Source organism: Nematostella vectensis, chromosome 12, assembly GCF_932526225.1.
Source record: "Nematostella vectensis chromosome 12, jaNemVect1.1, whole genome shotgun sequence".
Lineage (NCBI taxonomy): Eukaryota > Metazoa > Cnidaria > Anthozoa > Actiniaria > Edwardsiidae > Nematostella > Nematostella vectensis.
In genome coordinates this window covers 12,215,661-12,237,860 of record NC_064045.1, presented here as the reverse complement: position 1 = coordinate 12,237,860, position 22,200 = coordinate 12,215,661, and the positions used below count along the sequence as shown (strand labels likewise).

General features: G+C 42.9%; 1 protein-coding gene across 3 annotated transcripts in view; it reads right to left on the bottom strand.

Moving 5' to 3' along the window:
• The window catches only part of LOC5520629 (SEC14-like protein 1), a 44,529-nt gene extending 24,114 nt beyond the window's left edge, over positions 1 to 20,415 (bottom strand). The window contains exons 1-5 of one of the 3 annotated variants that reach the window (XM_048719756.1): positions 20,299 to 20,415; positions 6,150 to 6,299; positions 5,583 to 5,714; positions 4,030 to 4,158; positions 3,562 to 3,772 (exon numbers count right to left, since the gene is read on the bottom strand). In XM_048719756.1, coding sequence (XP_048575713.1) covers positions 3,562 to 3,772; positions 4,030 to 4,158; positions 5,583 to 5,714; positions 6,150 to 6,269 — 592 coding nt within the window. In that variant the 5' untranslated portion in view covers positions 6,270 to 6,299; positions 20,299 to 20,415. Of the gene's footprint in view, positions 1 to 3,561; positions 3,773 to 4,029; positions 4,159 to 5,582; positions 5,715 to 6,149; positions 6,300 to 6,802; positions 7,035 to 20,291 lie in introns of those variants that run through there. The other 2 variants (XM_048719755.1, XM_048719754.1) reach the window with 2 other exon arrangements.
• Between the last annotated feature and the right edge of the window lie 1,785 nt (positions 20,416 to 22,200).

Sequence of the window (22,200 nt, the reverse complement as noted above, 5' to 3'; positions counted from 1 at the left end):
TAGAGTGGTCGCATACCTTGTAAAGAGTTATCTATAGAGTGGTCGGCATACCTTGTAAAGAGGTATCTATAGAGTGGTCGCATACCTTGTAAAGAGTTATATATAGAGTGGTCGCATACCTTGTAAAGAGTTATATATAGAGTGATCGCATACCTTGTAAAGTGGTATCTATAGAGTGGTCGCATACCTGGTAAAGAGTTATCTATAGAGTGGTCGGCATACCTTGTAAAGAGTTATCTATAGAGTGATCGCATACCTTGTAAAGAGGTATCTATAGAGTGGTCGGCATACCTTGTAAAGAGTTATCTATAGAGTGGTCGCATACCTTGTAAAGAGGTATCTATAGAGTGGTCGGCATACCTTGTAAAGAGTTATCTATAGAGTGGTCGGCATACCTTGTAAAGTGGTATCTATAGAGTGGTCGGCATACCTTGTAAAGTGGTATCTATAGAGTGATCGGCATACCTTGTAAAGAGGTATCTATAGAGTGGTCGGCATACCTTGTAAAGTGGTATCTATAGAGTGGTCGCATACCTTGTAAAGTGGTATCTATAGAGTGGTCGGCATACCTTGTAAAGAGGTATCTATAGAGTGGTCGCATACCTTGTAAAGAGTTATCTATAGAGTGGTCGCATACCTTGTAAAGAGGTATCTATAGAGTGGTCGGCATACCTTGTAAAGAGTTATCTATAGAGTGGTCGGCATACCTTGTAAAGTGGTATCTATAGAGTGGTCGGCATACCTTGTAAAGAGTTATCTATAGAGTGATCGGCATACCTTGTAAAGAGGTATCTATAGAGTGGTCGGCATACCTTGTAAAGTGGTATCTATAGAGTGGTCGCATACCTTGTAAAGAGGTATCTATAGAGTGATCGCATACCTTGTAAAGAGGTATCTATAGAGTGGTCGGCATACCTTGTAAAGTGGTATCTATAGAGTGGTCGGCATACCTTGTAAAGAGGTATCTATAGAGTGATCGCATACCTTGTAAAGAGTTATCTATAGAGTGATCGGCATACCTTGTAAAGTGGTATCTATAGAGTGGTCGGCATACCTTGTAAAGAGGTATCTATAGAGTGATTGGCATACCTTGTAAAGTGGTATCTATAGAGTGATCGCATACCTTGTAAAGTGGTATCTATAGAGTGATTGCATACCTTGTAAAGTGGTATCTATAGAGTGATTGCATACCTTGTAAAGAGTTATCTATAGAGTGATCGGCATACCTTGTAAAGTGGTATCTATAGAGTGATCGCATACCTTGTAAAGTGGTATCTATAGAGTGGTCGGCATACCTTGTAAAGTGGTATCTATAGAGTGGTCGCATACCTTGTAAAGAGTTATCTATAGAGTGATCGCATACCTTGTAAAGAGGTATCTATAGAGTGATCGCATACCTTGTAAAGAGTTATCTATAGAGTGGTCGGCATACCTTGTAAAGAGGTATCTATAGAGTGATCGCATACCTTGTAAAGAGTTATCTATAGAGTGATCGCATACCTTGTAAAGAGGTATCTATAGAGTGATCGCATACCTTGTAAAGAGTTATCTATAGAGTGATCGCATACCTTGTAAAGAGGTATCTATAGAGTGATCGCATACCTTGTAAAGAGGTATCTATAGAGTGGTCGGCATACCTTGTAAAGTGGTATCTATAGAGTGATCGCATACCTTGTAAAGAGGTATCTATAGAGTGGTCGCATACCTTGTAAAGAGGTATCTATAGAGTGATCGCATACCTTGTAAAGTGGTATCTATAGAGTGGTCGGCATACCTTGTAAAGTGGTATCTATAGAGTGATCGCATACCTTGTAAAGTGGTATCTATAGAGTGGTCGCATACCTTGTAAAGTGGTATCTATAGAGTGGTCGGCATACCTTGTAAAGAGTTATCTATAGAGTGATCGCATACCTTGTAAAGAGGTATCTATAGAGTGATCGCATACCTTGTAAAGAGTTATCTATAGAGTGATCGCATACCTTGTAAAGAGGTATCTATAGAGTGATCGCATACCTTGTAAAGAGGTATCTATAGAGTGGTCGGCATACCTTGTAAAGTGGTATCTATAGAGTGATCGCATACCTTGTAAAGAGGTATCTATAGAGTGGTCGCATACCTTGTAAAGAGGTATCTATAGAGTGATCGCATACCTTGTAAAGTGGTATCTATAGAGTGGTCGGCATACCTTGTAAAGTGGTATCTATAGAGTGATCGCATACCTTGTAAAGTGGTATCTATAGAGTGGTCGCATACCTTGTAAAGAGTTATCTATAGATTGGTCGGCATACCTTGTAAAGAGGTATCTATAGAGTGGTCGGCATACCTTGTAAAGAGTTATCTATAGAGTGGTCGGCATACCTTGTAAAGTGGTATCTATAGAGTGGTCGCATACCTTGTAAAGTGGTATCTATAGAGTGGTCGGCATACCTTGTAAAGAGTTATCTATAGAGTGGTCGGCATACCTTGTAAAGAGGTATCTATAGAGTGGTCGCATACCTTGTAAAGAGTTATCTATAGAGTGGTCGCATACCTTGTAAAGAGTTATATATAGAGTGATCGCATACCTTGTAAAGTGGTATCTATAGAGTGGTCGCATACCTTGTAAAGAGTTATCTATAGAGTGGTCGCATACCTTGTAAAGTGGTATCTATAGAGTGATCGCATACCTTGTAAAGAGTTATCTAGAGTGATCGGCATACCTTGTAAAGAGTTATCTAGAGTGGTCGGCATACCTTGTAAAGAGGTATCTATAGAGTGATCGCATACCTTGTAAAGAGGTATCTATAGAGTGGTCGCATACCTTGTAAAGAGGTATCTATAGAGTGGTCGGCATACCTTGTAAAGAGTTATCTATAGAGTGGTCGCATACCTTGTAAAGAGTTATCTATAGAGTGATTGCATACCTTGTAAAGAGGTATCTATAGAGTGATCGCATACCTTGTAAAGAGTTATCTATAGAGTGGTCGCATACCTTGTAAAGAGTTATCTATAGAGTGGTCGCATACCTTGTAAAGAGGTATCTATAGAGTGGTCGCATACCTTGTAAAGAGGTATCTATAGAGTGGTCGGCATACCTTGTAAAGAGTTATCTATAGAGTGGTCGCATACCTTGTAAAGTGGTATCTATAGAGTGGTCGGCATACCTTGTAAAGAGGTATCTATAGAGTGGTCGCATACCTTGTAAAGAGTTATCTATAGAGTGGTCGCATACCTTGTAAAGAGTTATCTATAGAGTGGTCGGCATACCTTGTAAAGAGTTATCTATAGAGTGATTGCATACCTTGTAAAGAGGTATCTATAGAGTGGTCGGCATACCTTGTAAAGAGGTATCTATAGAGTGATCGCATACCTTGTAAAGAGTTATCTATAGAGTGATTGCATACCTTGTAAAGAGGTATCTATAGAGTGATCGCATACCTTGTAAAGAGGTATCTAAAAATAGAGTGATCGCATACCTTGTAAAGAGTTATCTATAGAGTGATTGCATACCTTGTAAAGAGGTATCTAAAAATAGAGTGATCGCATACCTTATAAAGAGTTATCTATAGAGTGATTGCATACCTTGTAAAGAGTTATCTATAGAGTGGTCGGCAGATGCCTCAACGGCTGAGCTTGCAATAGGAAGTGCTGGAGCCTGTTCACTATCCACTGGCGGAAGGGCTTCTGTACAACTTCTTGTGCGTGGTTTGCTTTGTGCACCCTCAAACGGCTCAATGAATGTGACACCTTCACTTATTAGCTCATCTATGTAATATTGGATTACCTCTTTTCCCTGGGGAAAAACACATTCATTAAGTCATTTGATCATAAGCCCCTTGCTCAATAAGATCCAAAAACTTATACTTTCTTTGCAACTTTATTTAATTTTTATTAAAATGACACTATCATTATACCATCATCATCATTGCTTTTACCACACACACAACCTTCCCCTAATCAAAACAAATTAGACCATCTCAACATCTTTAACATCAAGAAAGCCTACCTTTTAAACACCACCACACCATCATAAACTCCAACAACACCTACCTTCTTAATATTTTGAAGATAGAGCTTGATAGCAAGTTTCTCAACAGCAGCCTCGAAACCAAAAAACGCCTTGATGTCTAGACTAGCATCCTGCTCAAAGCAAGTCCAGTCAGGGTTATCTGGGTGTACCTTGAGAACAAACAGCAATTACAACAACTATTAAACATAATACTCACTATATCTCGATTCTGTTTTGTGGGGCACAAAGACTCAATTGTAGAAAGTGGCAGCCTCGCTATTGAAAATAAATGTCATCACAAGATACATGAAATATAATATCTTTAAAATATTGTGAATAAACAAGCTACCAATAAAATGTTGCGGCAGGTGATATTGTTAGCTATTGTTACTTCCCCAGCAGTAGACAGGATTTTTAACAGGAGGGGGCCCAAAAGGGACTTTCAAGGCAGTTTCTCCTGTTTTTTAGATAATGTCTCATACATTTACTTTATTTTTGGCTGCAAAAAGGTGGAGGCCCGGGCCCACTAGGCCACCCCCTTGCTACGCCCATGTTCCCCTATAACATACTTTCCCCCCTTATCATCAAACTCTATAGACTGCAACATGTTGAGGCCAGGCACTTATGTTTTTCTTTGGTGAGGTCCTTATTTGGAAGAGCACTTATTAGGGAGATGCGCTTATTTGAGCAACTACGTATTTTCCCCAAGTTGCATTGCAATAATACAATTACTAGTTACAGCACGACCAAGAAAACTGTGACTCCGGCGATATGTATGGAATGTTTGTTCCGACCAATCACTTGCAAGATATTCAAACAGTCAACTAGAAACATGTCTCAACAAGTCTCAGCGGCTGAATTTTCGGGTCTGATTCGTCAGAAGACAATAAACATTCCACACATATTTTAGGTGCTCACGGTTTTACTGGTTACGCTGTAACTTATCTCTGTATGACTGGACAATAATACCCAATATCCTCCTATAATCCATTTTGAATAAAAAGCTTTTAGCACAATCAAATGAGCAAATTGAGGGTAACAAACTAAAGAATTCTTGTCACAAAATAATTGAGGTTGTGTGAGGGCCATACTAAAATAATTATCATATTGATAATTGTAATAATAAAAATGATGTAAAACTTAAAAAAAAACATTCATTATCATTTTTCAGCTTTCGTAATTGTTTTTATTTAAATAGATCAATATTTGGCGGCACAGCTTGCTAGTGTTTGTATTATTGAAACTTGACTGTTTCGGCAGGTTTCCAAGACTAATTATAAGATTTGAAATAATTTAAAGCATAAAAAATCATCTAAAGTTCGTTTCTTAAACAGCGAGGGAAGGCATAATAACCCTCGCAGTCTTGAATTAAACCATAAGGGTTTCAAGTTCCAATTTAAAATGAATTTCTAAAATCTAAAGGAACTGATTTCGCCTCGATTTAGCAGTTCTTTATTGTTTACATTTTGACATAAACTATGCATGTAGAGACTGATGCTTTGAATAAACAATTTATGTTCTACAGGGAATAACGCGGGATAAACTTGAAGATATCCGCTTTAATTCACCAAGTAGTTTAAATAGCTTTACTTACCGAGTAGAAGCAGTTTTCCTTCACTTCAACACGTGAAGAAAAGCTTTCATTATAAGCGGAGATGGAAAGGGTCCGGTCTCGACGATTTAGACTGTTCGTTTGGATAAAATAGACAAAGTCTACACCAATTATCTGAGAAAAAAAAAGAATTCCATAATGTTCACAACAAATAGCTAAAATAGAGAAAATAATAATCGAATAGCAAGAAATTCAAATGGAACAAGTATTCTGTTGAAACCTGAAGTTTTTTTGAATTGATACATCTGACACGCGAGCTTTTTTATTCTGAATGGTATCCATACAATTCTGCTTTTCGGCAACCTTGACCTAGCTTGGCCTTTTTTGCCAAGGGTAACACACACATGGCAGAAAACTTCATAATCTTGAAAAAAGTCGCAGACGAAATGAGTAAATTTGATAATTACAAGACTTGAGATTGGATCGAATCATTACAATATTCGAAAGCGTATGCATATCAAAGCTATCAAGTCGCAGTTAAAGAAATTAATGGATAAAATAATAGTACCTAGCTTCGGGACAACGAGACAATTTAATATTTCGATGTACCTTTTTGAGTAAATATGGAGCATCAACATTTAGTCTGCATCTTCGCTCGATAATATGGACAGCTCCGTCATCGCTTTTGTATTCAGAGACAATGTCACTACCTAGGAAAACGGGAATCATATGGCATGTTGGAAACCGCTTTTCGTATGCCTGAAACGAATAAAGGAACAAATACAAATAGTTATTCATTCCAGGGAATTATTTCTTGAGTAGGCTGGAAGAAAAAATTGTAAAAATGTTCTTAATTATTTTGTCCATTTCAGCCACTTCTCGGTTGTTAACCAGTCCAACAGAAATTGCGCAGCAGCGATTTCCCTACTGTCCGTCTACTTCTCACGACGTCAAATTACTTAATCTTGGAGTGCACATGAATATGAGTAAAAACGTTTTAAAAGGATGGCAGATAACATTTGGGAGAATTGGGAATACAAGTGGATAGTTTGAGTTGTGAATCTCAGCAAATGTTTATCGTTTTCACAAGTGAAATTCCTCGTCCTTTCCAGATTGAGAGTGGATTCTTTCTTAGCATGTAGCCTTAGACACGCATTATACAATAATTTTAAGCTCAACACCGATACATTAGAACGTTTATACGTCGAACAGAATGAATGAGAATGTCAAGTAGCTCAAAGTTCATTTAGACGACAACTTACGGCCATGACGAGCTCAAATGGATATTTGTAAACCCTGACCGGTGACTGGTATTCCTGAACCATATTTACCGCTTAGTTCCTCACTGATTCAATGGAAAACTTAACGTACTTTTTGACTAAAACTACAGCCAGTTCACATTAAAATAAACGAAAGTGTGGCGCCATCTATGGGGCCATAATATACAGGAAAGAAGTCTACGAGCATCTCCAGAGGGGAGAGGGGCTAGGGCGAGTGTCGTAACGCTGAGGCCTGTACTTGAATACGGCATTCTGATTGGTTCGTAGTAGAGGCCAGAACTTTCCCCCTATTTTGTTCAGGGAATAACTATTGTGAATGCTCTGTTTCCATAAATAAATCAACCTTGTTTTTAATACTGTCGTTTTTCTAGCTCGAACGGCCAAGTCCTAAATAGGACATTTTTACGCCATAATTGGGAGTCCGCGTTGATTAATTTTCGCTTTTTTATCGCCCTAGAACTATGCGCGCCGATAATTTCCACGTAAACTTGAAGGAACTTGTGTTTACTACTCGTGTTTGAAGGCCGCCATTTAAAAAAAAAATAGGCCCAGGGCCCAGACAAGTATCTCACGCTTTCTAGGCCCAGATCCTAGGTTTTCCGCTCGCTCGTCCCAGGCTCTTAGTAGTAGGGTTTTGGCGCAGCTGGCGCAACTTTTTGATCACCCCAAATTTCATTCCAAAAGTGGCGCAAAAGTCTCCGCACACCTCCGCCAAGCCTCGCGACCTGCGCATGCGCGAGTTTGCCAAAGATCTCTTGCACGACCACGCCCACCTGTCAATCACTTTGTCACGTGATAGCCACGCCCACCTGTCAATCACTTTGTCACGTGATAGCCACGCCCACCTGTCAATCACTTTAAAAACCTGTCAATCACTTTGTCAAGAACCTGTCAATCACTTTGTCACGTGATAGCCAAGCCCACCTGTCAATCACTTTGTCACGTGTCGCACCTAGGGGGAGCTCGAGGGGGCTAGCCTCTCAGCTTCACATCTAAAAAAAGCTTTTGAAAAGTGGTTTAAAGACATGGCTGGTTTGATAGAAATGGAGAACCTGAAGGTGAAAGATCTGAAAGCCCTCGCCAAGGAGCGGGGTATCCCAAGATATTACTGGATGCGGAGAGACGAGCTCGTCGGGGCGCTGACCAGCACGTCACCACCACCACCACCCCGACGGGTTCCTTTACCCAAACTTGTCAAAGGGCTGCCACGACCACCCCGCATTACCCCATCCAACACGTCGGAGAGTATTCTCGACGGCCCGATACCTGAGATTAATGTCCCTATTCTAAAACCCTCCCAACCCCCACGGAGTTCCCGCGTCCAATCACTCAAGCATTTTGCAAACAGGGCGGCCAACTCGATCAAGAGCGAGTTAGACAAGTTTGCGGATTGGATACTATCTTATGTCCCTGAGCCCATCAAAAAGACCGCCAAAGAGGCTGCAGATAAACGGGTCAAACGTTTGAAGGAGAGGATTAAGCGTCTACACGAGGAGGTGGAAGATCGCTTCACACCCAAGGAACAACAGACGGCGTTGAAGGGGTATCTTAAAACCCACGGAATAGCCGGGCAGAGAGGTTACGACCCCAAGACATTCATCGCCAGAATCAAACCGAAAGTCTTAGAGCTCATCAGTCAACAAAAAAAGCCTATCAAAGTGAAGTTTATCTTTACTTGCGGGTTTATAAAAGAGGATCCGGCTACAGCTCAGATCGAAGAAGAACTGGGATATTTTCATACAGAAAAGCCCGAGATTGTGACAGAGTCGACTGATCTCTCTGATTTGTTCGATACGATGACAAATTATTTACTCGGATTAGTTGAGCTGTTCCAGAAGCAAGGCTCCGGATGGCAGTTTGACCAAGTGGAATACTTTGACATCAACATAGATCCCTTTGAACCGCTTTCTGGGTCTTCCTATATTCCGCTACCGCCGAAACTAGCGTCTAAGAAGGCGATCATCAATGTTAAGAACGAGAATGATCACGAATGTTTCAAGTGGGCAGTAACCTCTGCTGTGTATCCTAGGGAGAAAGATCCTCAAAGGTTCAGTAAACAAATGATAGAGAACTCTGAGAAATTCGACTGGTCAGGGATAGAGTTCCCCGTCTCACTAAAACAGATTGACAAGTTCGAGAAACAGAACCAGTATACGGTTAATGTGTTTGGATACGAAACCAAAATATATCCATTGAGAATCAGTGAGAAGGATCCAGATAATGCAATCAACTTACTTCTCATCTCGGATGATGAGACGAATCATTACTGCTGGATAAAGAATATGATGAGATTAGTATCTACTCAAATTGATGAGTTTCATCATACTCGTTTTTTATGCTGTAGATGTCTGAACTCGTTTCGGTGCAAACAATCATTAGAAAAACATTCTGAATGCTGCGGTAATCATGAAGCGGTTGGAATAGAGATGCCTAAGATAGATAAGGATGGAAATCTACCCCACATTAAATTCAAAAACTACAACAGAAAAATGCGTGTCCCCTTTGTTGTCTATGCCGACTTTGAGAGCTTCACAGAGAATATAGACACATGCTCCCCAGATGAGAGTAAAAGCTTCACTAAGCAATACCAGAAGCACAAACCGTCTGGTTTCTGCTATCTCATCAAGTGTTTCGACGGAGATATATCCCCATCCGAGCTTGTACGATACACAGCTGAATCTCCAGACGAAGATATCCCACAGCTTTTCGTAGAGTCTTTGGAGTCAGACATTAAGAAAATTTACGATAAGTTCAGGTTCCCTAAGAAGGTGAAAATGACTCCGAAGGACAAAATCGCCTATAACGACGCCACTCACTGCCACATCTGTGAGGGTGGATTAGGGGAAGACAAGGTTTTGGACCATTGCCACCTTACAGGGAAGTACAGAGGTGCTGCTCACAACGCATGCAACTTAGATCACAAAATTCCAAAGTTCTTTCCTGTTATCTTTCACAATCTGTCTGGGTACGACAGCCATCTATTTATCAAGAACCTTGGTACATCGGAAGGTAAAATAAACTGTATACCTAATAACGAGGAAAAGTATATTTCTTTCACAAAACAGATTGTAGTCGACAGTTTCACGAACAAGGAGGGCAACAAGATTGATGTTAAACGTGATATCAGATTTATCGACAGTTTCAGGTTTATGTCGGCCAGTCTCGACAGTCTAGTAGGTAATATGTCAAGGGAATGCTTCAAAAACATGGCGAAGTACTATGAGGGGGAGGGGCTCCAGCTGTTGTTGAGGAAGGGTGTTTTCCCTTACGACTGGTTCGACGGCTTTAGCAAGCTCGACGCAACACAGCTCCCACAGAGAGAGGCATTCCACTCCAAACTCAACGACACCGATGTATCGGAGGAGGATCACCTGCACGCGCGGAGAGTGTGGGAGGTCTTCGGGATGGGGACCATGAGGGATTACCACAATCTGTACCTAGAGTCGGATGTGTTGCTTTTAGCTGACGTTTTCGAGAACTTTAGGGACGTTTGTCTCAAGAATTACGGTCTGGACCCCGCTTGGTACTACACAGCGCCAGGGTTGGCTTGGGATGCAGCGTTGAAGACCACCAAGGTGAGGCTAGAGCTTCTGATGGACTATGACATGTTGCTCATGATTGAGAAGGGCATCCGTGGGGGTGTCTCCATGATAAGCAACAGACATGGGGAGGCAAATAACCCTTACATGAAGGAGTATGACCCTGACCTACCCACAAAATATATCACCTACCTTGATGCTAACAATTTGTATGGCTGGGCGATGAGCAACCCTTTACCGACTCACGGTTTCAGGTGGATGGGTGACCAAGAGCTGTCAGGTTGGAGAGACCGCCCATGCATTCTGGAGGTTGACTTGGAGTACCCTCATCACCTACATGACTTACACAACGATTACCCACTAGCCCCGGAATCTATCGGGCTAGGCAATGTGGACAAATTGGTCCCCAACCTTAACGACAAGACAAAGTACGTTATCCACCATGAGACTCTGAGACTTTATGTGAGTTTTGGGCTAAAAGTCACCAAGATTCACAGGGGTGTCACTTTTGAGGAGTCTGCTTGGCTGGAGCCCTACATTGACTTGAACACCGATCTGAGAGCCAAGGCGACAAACGATTTTGAGAAAGATTTTTTCAAGTTAATGAACAACTCCGTCTTTGGTAAGACTATGGAGAACATTAGGAACAGGGTGGACATTCGGTTGGTGACGGACGAGAAGCAGGCCAAGAAGCTCATATCAAAGCCGAACTATCAACATCGCACCATCTTTTGCGAGAATCTAGCCGCCATCCACATGAAGAAGACAAAGCTGATCTTCAACAAGCCTGTCTACTTGGGCATGTCCATTCTGGACCTGAGTAAGACGCTCATGTACGATTTCCACTACAACTTCGTCAAGCCTAAGTACGGTGAGGATGCAAAGCTCTTATTCACTGATACTGACAGCCTGATGTATGAGATCGAGACGAAAGACTTTTACGAGGACATCAGCGGGGATGTGAGGTCCATGTTCGACACCAGCAACTTTCCGAAGGGTCACCCATCTGGTATTGAGGTGGGTGTGAACAAGAAAGTCATCGGAATGTTTAAAGATGAGGCTGGGGGCCAGCAAATTACAGAATTTGTAGGACTGAGGGCCAAACTTTACTCGTACAAGATGGATGAAGGTAAAGAAGAAAAGAAATGCAAGGGCGTTAAGAGAGCAGTCGTCAAGAAGAGCATCGGTTTCGATGACTACAAGGATTGCTTATTTGGTAAGAAACCTCAGATGAGACTTATGAATGTCATCAGAAGTCATAAGCATGATGTTTACACTGAAACGGTGAACAAGGTCGCTCTATCTCATGAGGATGACAAGCGAATCATCTGTGATGATGGTATTCACACCTTCGCTCACGGTCATTTCAGAACGCTATTAGGTGGTGGCTCAGTATCTTCAGGGACGACTTGAAGTTCTTCCCTAACGAACGACCTCCTTGGAGCGCCTTCGGAGAGGTAGTACAACACAGGCTGTCCAACTGAAACAACACTGCGTGATAGATCAAACACTTTTAAACTCCAAATAGGGTCTGTGGCTCGTCTGCGTTCACCTCCTTCCTCTTCTCCAGGAGCTAATAGATATCTAACTCTAACCCCTGGTGGTAGTCTAACTTCGTCAAGTCCAACAGGCCGCTTATACGTTGGAGGATCAATATCAACCTCTTTCAAACCAATAGATTTTACAGGCTCTTTGCCAGTAATTCTTATGGGTTGACTATTCAGAGTCTTCAAAACATCTGGCAATCGTTTCACCCAAACTCTGGACCGATCATCGCTAATCATTTCTTGAGCATACTGATGAGAAAACAACCTCTCCGCCAGTGTTCTATTGGCGCGTTCGACAAAAGCCTGTGCGCGATGGTTCCCAGCTTCGCTTCGCTGGATGGTAACCCCCTTCTTTTTCATAATCTTCGTTACCTCTCCCCTAAATTCTGTCCCCGGATCGACAATCACCGTATGAGGCCATTTAAGTTTTCTGGAGTATATCTTTTCAAACCCTTTAGCAATTCCACTCGAATCCTTGGTAGTCAGTGCTTCTGCATCTTTATATCTCGAGGCAATATCAATCACGACCAACGCGTAACGGTAGGTTTTTCTGCCTACGTTATCGTGGGGCATAAACAACAGATCGGCTTGGTGAATCTGATTAGGTTTATTCACAGTCCAATGCGGTCTGGGGACATACTTTGGAGCTGGGAGATAGATCTGCCACAACGCCTGTTTTTCAAGCCACCTCTTAGCCTCGGCTTCACTGACTTTAGCGACACTAGCTAACTTATAAATAGCTGAATACCCTTTCCAGTATCCATCGGTGGAATAGTATATTTTTGATAACCTGCTTTCGTTACTCATTTAAAGATTATCTCTCTTTTCTTAAAATAAAAGATGGCACAAGCGATATCAGAAAAAATTAACCCAAACAGGATCCCACGGGAACCCTTCGGCCTGAAAGCGGAATCGTCGCTGAATCGGATTACATTCAATCCCTCATCGGCAAGTCCTGGAGAAACCCTCTATATAAATATTCCAAAACTTGCTGAAAATGTAGTGATTGTTCCAGGTAGTGTATCCTTACTATTTGACTTAAACGTCACAGGACACGCGAATAATACTCTCGTCAACAACGTTGGCCGGAACCTAGTGTCAAGGCTCAAGATTCTTTTCGGTGGAGAAACACTACAGGATACTCAAAGATACGATCTCTTCCAAACCTATCACGACTTATACTTACAAGCTGAAGATCGTGAGGATAGAATAAAACAAGGTATCTCCTCTGAAAACATGAGGAAGCTCAGGACAAATGCAGGTGACAAAGCGACATCAGATGCTAAGGAAGTAGCTCTTGCAGCAGTTCACAACACCAAGTACTGCATTCCACTCGACCATCTTATTCTCGGCGAGCATGGGGTCTTTTATCCAAAGGCGTTACCTCATCCGCTAATCTTTGAAATTACTCTAGCCCCAGTTTCCGACGTCGTTGTTTATGCTGACACGGTCAAGACTCCAACGTACACAATCACAAACCTCGAGTTGGAATATGCTTGCATCTCAAGTGAATACTTGGCTCGTGAGGCGTTGTCGGCTTATCAGGTTGGTAGAGGATTCTTTTACGAGAACGTCATTCTCCACAAAACGTTCACCATTTCCAAACCTAATGATGGTGTCATAAACGAGCACATTAATCTGCCGAGGAGGTCAATGACAGGGATATTGTGTCTGTTCACAGAGAGCTACACAGGAGGAGCAAGGGATTCCGAAAAGTTTGTCAATCCAAGTATCACATCGATCAACATTAATGTGGATGGCATGCCAAACCGTCTCTACTCCAAGGGGATGACACCGCCGGACCTCTGGGAGTCGGTAAAGAAACGTTTCGGTAGAGAGGGCGTCAAGCAAAAGGATTTTTACGCTAATAACAAGTTTGCTCTGTGGGTCGACTTGAGGGCACATCCAGATAACAGCATTCACGGAGGAGGTCTGGTCTTGAACAACACGCGGGACGGAGTAAAACTAGAAATGAAACGAAAAGTTGGAGGAACGGGAAACATCACCTGCTACATGTTTGTAGTAGCCGACGCGTTGATGGAGGTTATGAACTCGAATTTGAGAGCAATCATGTATTAAAAAGGACTTGTGTGATAATACAAAAAGAATGGAAGAATTACGGGAAAAAGTTCCTTTTCATTGTATTATCACAGGACCTACTAATTGTGGGAAGACAAAGTACCTCACGGAACAGCTCCGAGGGCCGTTCCGGCATGTGTTTGAATACATTGTGTTGATTTGTCCGACTTATGCGAAAAACAAGTCCTATCGTAGATTTGCTCACGGAGATAAACGTTTCTTGGTATTATCGCCGGATGCTAGTAACACCGATGAGATTAACGAGTTACTAACAGATTGTGCGGTGCTATTTTCTGGTACAAATACGTTACTCGTTTTGGATGACTGTGCTGTATCGAAAGATCTAAAGCAACGCTCGAACAAGTTTATCAATCTAGCGTTCTCAGGGAGACACGAAGGATTATCAGTGTGGGTATTGACGCAACAATTAACATCCATAGCAAAGCCCTTCCGTGATAACGTCGCCTGTGTGGTTACATTCCATAATCCATCTCAAATCGGTACCAAAACACTGTTTGAAGATTATGGGGGTGACTTAGACGTCGAGACTCGTAAAAAGTTTGTAGAACTGCTGAAAACTGAAAAGTATTCCAGACTCTGTTTCTGCCAACGACATCCATTCCAACGTTATTTGGAGATTCCTGCCACGCGGTGAGAGCTCGAGGGGCTGACCCCTCGAAGTGGTTTAAAAACATCTTGGTCTACTTACAAAATAAGATGGCAAGCATTGAGGATTATATGGAAGAGGAGCCTAAGTCTAAGGGGAGCTCGAAGGGTGAGCCTCTCGAAGACGATGTTGAAGTCAAACGAGAATCGCTGGCTATTCTCGCATCTCTTGGGACTACGAAGGAATTTCTTGGTGTGGACATGAGTTTAGGGGATATCAAGAAGCTCTCGGCGAAAGACGTCGAAAAGTACTTTGTTCGCTACCAGACTGTCTTAGGCAAACAAGTTACTGATGGATTAGTAGAATCAGCACTTCAAGTGGTGTCTCAAGTCATTTCCTACGTGGTTCCTGTAGATGACACCGAAGCGCTTAGCAAAGACTTACAGAACGACGAGTTGGTTAAACGCGAATTGTCAAACTTTGCAGGTCTCTTGGTATTGAAGGGAGGAAGGATGGTAGCACTTGCTAGTGCCCTCTTTCGGGTCGCTAAGCATGTTAAACTAACACCTTCACAGGAGACTTCCAACAAACTTCAAGAAGTTTCAAGCACAACTGAGCAAACTCTTGAGCACACCTGAGCACACCTAAGCAAGCTCTTGAGCACACCTGAGCACGTCTAAGCAAGCTCTTGAGCACAACTGGGCAAGCTCTTGAGCACAACTGAGCAAGCTCTTGAGCATGATGTGATTTAAAGATTCTTTATCCAGAGTAAAGAATCATGTCTGACGAAAATCAAGAGGTTGAGCAAATCACAAAGGACCCTCCCCCCAGGAAGAAGAGTGCCGCTAAGGAGAAAGATCCTATAAAAGTCGCTTCTGGTAAGAGAGTTGCCGAATATAATAGGAGGTGTAGAGAAGCACTTGCTAGGGAGATGAAACGCGAGGCGGAGGCGAGTTCAGAAGACGCTGCACGAGCAGAGACACCCCACCAAGAGGGAGCTCGAGGGGATAGCCTCTCGGACGCTTGGATTCCAGAGCTATCGTTTACAACTGTACTGGCTCTAGTTGGAATAGGGCTCACCGCATTGGATATGTATATGCGTTTTTACAAAAAGACGCCCAAGATCAACGCCAACGAGACTGAAACTTTCGAGAGGCCCGCCGCTCGAGGGGCTAGCCTCCCGAACGCGACGCCAAAAATAGGAATGTTGTGATTTAAAGATTATCTGAATCTGTAATAAATAAAATCATGTCAACTGAAAACAAACTTGTGAAAACGATCACCGACTCAGCAGTCATCATCGGATTAGCCGCCGGTATGGGTTATGTTGCTAAAAAGGCTATGAAAGAGTCATTCATCAGCGACCCTTCGTCAAGTGTTACAAACTGCGCTAAATGGGTTGCTGTCCTGTCCGGTAGTATGTATCTGAAAAATTATCTGGAAACACAAAAGATTTTGCCAAAACCGCTGTAGGCGACTTAAAGATCTTATAGATTGATTAATAAATGGCGAGTATAGCATTTATGATTGGTGGAGCTATTCTTAATGCGACGGCATTCGTTGGAGGGAGTTACCTAGCGAGATACTTATCTTCTGACGCTACTCATGTTGATAAAGAAAAAATAAGACACGATAAAGCGCTTGAAAAGTATCAACAAGCAATGGGTGATTGGCAGAAAAAACGACAGGAATATCAGGATTGGTTGGGGGAAGAATATAATAATAAACTTCGTGCAGACCAGAATGATAAGGAGACCGATCAGGCTTTCAAACTATACGCTCAAACACATCCAGATTTTGATTTGAAAGAGCCTGAGCTCTCAGATTACTACAGACCAAGTAGCAACCAAAAGATGGGAGAGATGGCATATGTTGGAGGTGGAATGTTAGCTCTTGGCTATGTAGCGAGTAGGTGGATATGAGCCGGCACGACTTAAAGATTTCTTATTTTCAAACAAAATAAGAAATGGATATAGATCTTGATCCCACAACAGAAGAAGGTAGAGAAGATTTGAATACTACTGTAGACGAAGATTATGACTCTCTTATTCCAAACGATGGTGAGGGAAGAGAATCATGGAATGAAAGGATTTCAAACAGATTTGGTAGAGGTGCAAGCTATGTGATTAGGAGGTTGACCGACTTATGGAAAACACGAAACCCCGGGAGGGTTGTCCCCGAATACATGGAATTACAGAATATTGGAGGTTCTTCCTCAACGGACACACTTAGGGTAAACCTTTTGTTATCGAAATATCCAGATCTTGATGAAAATTTAGTTCAGATTTCAACGGATGAAAGAGGGAAACAATTCATTTCCTTCTATTCTGCGAGAAAAGGTGGTTGGACTAGACCAGAAAGGTTGTATAATGAGGATAGAACGGTGCGGAAGAGTGTTGACGACAAAATCAGATCCGGAAAGTACAAGCAAATTCAGATTCAACTCGATGAACTAGACGCTACAGGTAATACACTCAGAGAAGAAGAAGAGAGAAACACCGAGCAAATGAGAAAAAATAATGAGGAACGGAGTGAAACAACTAACCAAGAAAGACTAAGAGCTATAGATCGTAAAAATGAAGAGCTCAGCGAAAGAAATTCTGTCATAGATGAGACTTTGGAAGAGAATCAATTGGAGAGAGAAAATCTTGAAGAGAGAATGTCGTTGAAAGATCGTGTCAAAGCGATTTTTAAGAAATACGGATTTACAGCCGCTGCTGTCGTTACCGCTGTGGGCGTTGTTATCGGTGTTATTGTCTCTAACCTGAAGACGGGTTTGACAAGTGTTGCAAAAGGCGTTGGAGACGGTCTTAAAACAATAGGCAAGAAACTAGGAGAAATACTCCCAGGAATGGTTGGTGCGATAGCCAGTTTCATCTTTAGAACGGCGGGTGAAGTCGTAGGCTTTTTAGCTAAAAACGCATGGCTTCTCATCGTCGCTGTCGTCCTGTATTTCGTAGAACGATTTAAAAGGAGACGGAAATCATAACAAATGGTATTACTCTACATTGAAGGGAACGTTGGTGACTTTACCGTCTATTTAGAACACCCTATTGAAAAGCCGCGGTTTATCGCGCTGCGAGGATGTGCGTTTCATAATCGTTGTAACAGTCTCTCAAGCGAGGGAACGGTCTCCGACGGTGAGAACATTATCCTCAGGATCCCCGCGGGGCAGTATACGATCGAGACGCTAAAACGTCAAATAGATGGGGGTATGCGTCTTGGTGAAAAGTCAGTCTCTATTAGAGACTCGTCACTCGAAGTTCATCGGAACGTCGTGTTGAATGAGCCGCTCGCCTGCCTGTTAGGACTCAAGACCAGGGAGCTGGAAGCAAACACTCGCCACGAGATAAAGATGATAGGTCACGAGGCTATTTTTATCCACTGCGATCTTGTGAACGCGTCCGACTCCCTCCAACAAGGGGCGCCCTCACAAATCCTAGCAAGTGTAGAACTTGATGAAGGAAAGATATACCTCAATCCAAGCGATCCGGTACGGATTAGTACCACATCAGTCGGTTACGTGAGTAGTCTCCGTCTTAGTATAAAGGGCGGTGACGGAAACACAATAGAGCGCGGTCTCTACCCGATACGTCTAATTTTAGAAATCACTTAAAGAATAAACTCTCCCCATAATAAAGCTATGGAAGAGTACAACTCAATCTACCCGAACGTACCCCGAGGGGTCAGCCCCTCGGGTGATAACTTCAGACTCCAAAAGACCCACGATGTTTTGGGAAGTTTGGAGCAAGAAGTTAAACATTACGAGAACGTGAGGAAAAAGTATAAACGAGGGCAGAGCGTGTTTTCAAAGTTAAGTGTGGTCTTAGGACTCTTATCCGTCATTCTTGGGTCTAGTGGTTTGGGGACTTCTCTGTCAGGTTTGGGCATCATCGTTGGAGTCCCGTTGGGTGCTTTGGCTGGTGTTTTCGGTCTCACCTCTGTAGGCTGTGCGGCGGTTTCTAAACGGCTGTCGCAAAAAGTCTCCAAGCACGACCAAACAGCGGCGATGGCAAAGGCAAAAGTAAATAGCATACGCGACCTGGTCTCTAAAGCTTTAAAAGACAACAAAATATCAGACGAAGAGTTCTCTTTAATCTTGAACGAGTTGGACAAGTTTGAGGCTCTAAAGCTCCAGATCCGTCAAAAGTCGGTAAGAGAGGACGAAAAAAACGTAAACATTACCAAGCTGAGGGAAACAGTAAGAGAAGAGATTTTGAAAGACCTGGCGAGTCGACCCGCTCGGTGAAATTTCTGTACGAGAGAACTCCCGTCGGATGGATCTATGAATTGAGATGCGTAAAGGACTGATTTAAAAACATCTTATATGTCATATAAGATGAAGTTTACAGAATTTGTGAAAAGGTACCCCTACTACTCACGCTTCAGGTTCTCTGCCGACGAGCACGGCAATGCGCAATTCGTTTTCAATGGGGACGAATACGATCCATTCGACAAGAATGGGAATCTAGTCAAAACGTTATATCACTTCCCTGGTAATAGCTGGAAACCCGAGAATATCCAGGATTTTCTAGTCGCCGACGACACACAAGCATACAAGGAAACGATCCAGCAACTGTTTGGGTTCCCAAAACAATACAGACTAGACGCGCGTGCAGAGTACAAGATATTGCCGTTGGACGAAAACCCTACGAGAAATAATTACGTCTCTTTTGATGTTTTTATAACACCAAAGGTGAAGACACACTTTGTTTTTAGGGACATATTCACCGACAGCTTGCTAGTATTCAGAACAGCAAAGGAGGCTAGTAGGTGGCTCGACGCCCCGAACCTCAGTTATTGGAGTCAAGCCTTAAATTTTGCTATGTTTTGCGCGACTGCTGGATGTGGTGTGACGCGTGACATGATTGACGACTCTCAAGTGGGGTCATTCTACAGATTTCACATCATTTTCACTATCAGACGAATATTAAACGAGCTACAATGCCCTCTTCCAAAAGATAGGCTCTTTAGTTGGAATAAAAACTTTTACAGCGAAGCAGCTTACCAAAAACTAAGAACAGAATTCCGAACTGGTGACGATTTCCGGTTCCTCGGACCGATAAATCATGGGTTAGGGAACGTTTATAATTATGATTATCACGGCTTGTCATCTTCTAACGACAAGTATAAGCCTTATGGCACCATTGATCAATTACACGACGAATGGGACGCTGCCAAAAGCGACCACGAACACATGAATCACTTTGAGATCGAGTACCTGAAAGACCTTAGAACTGGGTTTCAGTATGAGTGGTTCTTTCCGGAAAAATCAATGGGGTTAACCAAAGCTGGGTTGTCTAGGATAAACCAGAGCATCGAAGCCTTTGTTTACTGTATTCTAGGCGCGCAAGTTCAGACCCGGTCGTCAATCGTCGGTGATAGCGGTTCAGCTCAGGAAACGAAACAGGTCTTCACGAAACTCTTTGAAAGCGCGGTGGTGGAAAACAGTATATCGAAAAGTATACAACGGTATCAGTTTGCTTTACAACAGGCGAGACAAAAACTAGACCTGGCTTTCGCCCTCGGCTGTTGGTTAAGTCCATCGTATCTTGTGATAAATAACAACACTTCGATCGCTGGCTATAATAACAAGTTACAAAAAGCCACCACAGATATGAAACTGGGGTTGAATCCGATAAATAACGAGATAAAAACGATCCCAAAACATAATATGGGTCATTCAAAGATTGTGTTACCTCATACCGAGTCAGTCACGGCTCACAAACCGGAACCGGAGGCGAAAACTAACCCAAAGCCGGACGTGATTAAACCCACGAACACACAGCACGAAACTAACCTTGCCACGATCACAGCCTTTACGGCTGGTTTAGCTTGGTATCTATTCCGGTAACATGCGGGGTGCATGTGGACGGATGTGACGTACCGCAAGAAGACAATACCTGTTCACGTGTGCATACCAGACCACCCTGGCGACCGCGAACTCTCAATGTAAATACAAAACCTATTTTCAGAATCGCTAGTTGTTAGGGTGATTAGGAATGTATGTGTTTTGTAACGTGAGACGCGTTACAAAACTGAGTGGGTCAATGTTAATTTCCGTTACACGTTCTGCAATGATGCTTTTGTCTATCGTGTTCGCATATTTGAGACCCTCCGCATAACTTACAAAAGGGTCTCTGTTTGCCGTGTTCACACATCCCTTTCCCCTTGCAGTCTTTACAGACATATCTTGCTCGTCTGTGCTCACAAATGCTACCGCCGTTACATTCTCTGCACCGTGTTTTTCTCCGGTTGTGAGGGCAGATTTGCGATCCGTGACAATCTTTGCAATAATATTTCACTCTGCCATGAAGACACTTATAATCCGTTGTTCGCTTTACGGGGGATACTTTCAGGTCCTTCACCGTTTGGTTCTCCATTTCTATCAAACCGGTCATGTCCTTAAATCACTTTTCAATCCAACACGCGATACCCGCCTTCTAGCCGGTTGGTAGTATGAGGTGTTAAAATCCAATCTACGAACGGTAAACTATCCCATCTTGACCGTTCGAACGTCTCACATCGCGTCCCTAACCTTTCCTCTTCTGCCCACATCATAAGATACATCTGGTAGTCCAACTCGCGAACGAGATCTCTATCAACCACAAAGGTTTTACCTCTAAGAAACGAGGCGAATACATCACCACCCTCGTCAATCAACGGGAAGATTTCACGTCGCGTCTCGGTATCATTCTCACCACCAAACAGTCTGAGGTAAACTAAAAATTTCACTTCGCGCGGGAAATCCTGCACGGTCGGTAAGCCATACTCGTTACGACTCTCGTCTATGGCTTGCTGAATCCCCGTCTCCATCATGAACTCTAATGCTTTCTCTCTGAACCTCGATCCTACACTTAGGCAGTAGGCATGAAACGATTCGCACTCCCTCCTGTGATCTTCATAATCGAAAGATTCTTCGTCGGAGAGCTCTTTGTATCCAATACTCATAATATCCAGGTCACATACGCATAGCTTATCGCTCACTAAAGTTCTCCTACATACTGGACAGGTCGCAGAGCGGAGTCTAAGCACACATTTCAGATGATTTCCATGCCCACATTCTAACTCGGCGCTTGTTTCTTTTTGCACCTCCTCTAAACAGATCGAGCACAGGATGGGTTCTTCGAGACTACCCGATGGTGGTGGTGGTTGCTCTTCAACCATACGTTTAACCGTTTGTTCCTCCATTTTATTAAACTGTTCATGTCTTTAAGCCACTTTTCAATTTTTTTACATCATACACCAAAGCATGTCTCTCACGCCTACCCATCGAAACACTTTTCCAACATTCCCTTCTCTTGCTCATCAAGACACCAATCCCAAAACCTGTCCGGATGCCAAGCTACTGGCATTAGTTCGTCCTCCAGCTTTCTACGGAATCTCACCTTGTGTAGCTTCTCCGGGAGCTCCTCATGCACGAGGCCCCACCTCCACGCCGCACGTAGCACCGCGACAATTTCGTGTAGACCCCAAAACCGCGCGTAACTCATAGGCCCAATGAGATCGGTCGCGCCCCACTCCAAGCACAACCTCACAATCTCGAGGTTGCCAGATTCGGTGGCCGGTGTTATAGCATAGTCCGGGTCAAACTCCCAGAAGTTTTCT